The sequence below is a fragment of the Physeter macrocephalus genome, chromosome 1, assembly GCF_002837175.3.
Source record: "Physeter macrocephalus isolate SW-GA chromosome 1, ASM283717v5, whole genome shotgun sequence".
NCBI classification, from domain to species: Eukaryota; Metazoa; Chordata; class Mammalia; order Artiodactyla; family Physeteridae; genus Physeter; species Physeter macrocephalus.
In genome coordinates, this window is record NC_041214.2 from 20,426,565 (window position 1) to 20,428,763 (window position 2,199).

The 2,199-nt window shown below is 44.1% G+C and overlaps 1 protein-coding gene across 1 annotated transcript; it reads left to right on the forward strand.

The window, feature by feature from the left end:
- Positions 1 to 1,604: 1,604 nt before the first annotated feature.
- Positions 1,605 to 1,867, forward strand: APOC1 (apolipoprotein C1). The gene is given in 2 exon segments (XM_024131824.1): positions 1,605 to 1,674; positions 1,677 to 1,867. Coding segments are annotated over 2 exon segments (261 nt in total).
- Positions 1,868 to 2,199: the final 332 nt, after the last annotated feature.

A 2,199-nucleotide genomic window follows, 5' to 3' on the forward strand; every position in this document is an offset into this window, starting at 1 on the left:
AGTGTACTTCTTGATAAAATTCAAAGAGCCAGAGAGGGAGGAAGGAAAGGAGGTGGGAAAGAGAGAGAGGGAGAGAGAGAAAGCTCAACATTAATGCCTAACATAATTGTAAACGTACTCATCATATATAAAGATGTTTCGTGACACATACGAAACAAGTTAATTGCAACCTCAGCGTTAATTATTGCTAATAACAGTGGTCATCACTTTGTGGCTTTTGAGATTGAGTCTGTTAAATATCAAAGGTGGTCTGTGTGTTCATCCATTTGTATTCAACCGAGGTTTGATTTTGATGCCATTTATCTGACACATTTATTAATTACTTAACTTTCCGGAGGTTGGAATCAACTATATTGGCCTTGGAAGCAATTGAAACAAAAGGTTCACCAACCTTTAGAAAATATGCGTCATGTTCTGAATTACACTGAGGGCTATCAAGAAAAGCTTTATTTATGCAAGAATATAGTTGGAAGAAAAGTGAAAGTCAATTGCCTTTTTTTTTTTTTTTAATGGAAACAAGCCAAGTATAATCAATTATACTTGGAGATTTTGTAAAGGTGATTCTTTCTGTTGGTATTAATAATAGGTATACCGCAGGAGAAGGACTGTCAGTCGGGGGGACAGAGTGGGGTGGACAAACACAAGGAGCCACGTGTGGGTTGCGGAGCCTATGAAAGGGCAGTGCGCGTGTGCGCTCCGCAGCAAGAGTCGAAGGGCGGGAGGGAAGGTGGTGGACAGGGGGGCTAGTCGACAGCTCTTTAGCATGTCAGTAAGTTAGAACCTGCTAGTCCCAACTCTGGTGAACAGGATAGAGTTTACTTGTCATCCCTGTGCTTCAAGTTTCCTAAGCCAGGATTCATAAAACAAAGTCATTTTTCTCTTTTTTCTCTTCCTATGATTCTCCCTCTCCGAATTTCTTTCATATTTCCTATTAAGTAGGAGAGCACGTCCTACTTGGTCTTCAACATATTTCAGTTTTCTTATTTCTTCTGCACCCCTGGCTTCAGTATTTCTTCTGAAACCCTCGACTGATGGTGGAATGTGATGTGTTTTCACTCCTGTTTTAGGACAGTTTTTCTTCCACCATAGGTTCAAATGGTTGGGGAGCCTTCAAGTTAACTAGCAACAGACAGATTAACAAGAGAAAAGATGAAAATGAGAAAAGTTTATTCATGTGCATATGAGTCACAACTGTAGTGGTTCCCAGAATGGCTAGACGCAGGGGTTTCTGTTCCAACTTGATAGGGGAAAGGAAGCTGGAAGAAAGGGCTTCACTGGGAAGAACGAATGAGTTTATGGGAGAAAGATGAATGAGCTTTTAGGGAAACAAATGGAAGAGTTGGCAGTTTGTGATAATGTTTATGTAATTTATCCTCCTTGTGTCAGCGGTCCCTCCCTTTCCTGGCTGAGAAACTGCCCCAGGAAGGGAATTTATGGCGGCCCTACTCTCCAAAGCTTTTTGCCCTTTGTCCGATAAAGGAAGCTCCAAAAGGGCCTATGTTTGGATCTGTTGTATCTCAAATGTCTTCAGTTGGAAACAGTCTTCCCCTGTGCTGTCCTCAGTGCCCCGGAAGGAGCCTTCAGACGGCCCCTCCGGGCCCACCATGAGGCCCATTCTGTTGCTCCCGGTCCTGCTAGTGGCTCTGTAGATGGTTTAAGAAGGTTCAGCCCCAGCCCAGGTGGCCCAGACATCAACAGCATTTTGGACCACATCCTGGAATAGGTGAAAGAGACTGGAAACACCCTGGAGGAGAAGACCCAGGATGTTGTTGACTACATCAGACAGACCAACATTCCTGCCAAGGCCTGGCACTGGCTTTCAGGCATATTCCACAAAATAGAGGAGGGACTTAATACCACCTCTTGAACACCAGGAGGCCTGCCCTGCTCCTCCTCAGCTGTGTCTAAGGAGGGGACTCTAAAATTTCCCACACTCCTGCCCCTGTGCCGAGGACTTCTTATATGATGTCCCATACCACCACTATCACCCCCCGATAAAAATCGTGTATTGAAAAAAACATAAAATAATCTTCATACCAACTCTGAGGTCCTGTGTGGGTCTTCACAATACCGATGACAGTGAATGAGTTTAAGGCAGAAGGAGATTGGAGTAAACCATGACCAAGGATCCTGTCGACATGAAGAAGTGGCTATAAGGAGTCCTCAGATGTTGAAGGTAGTGGAATATGCCACCCCAAA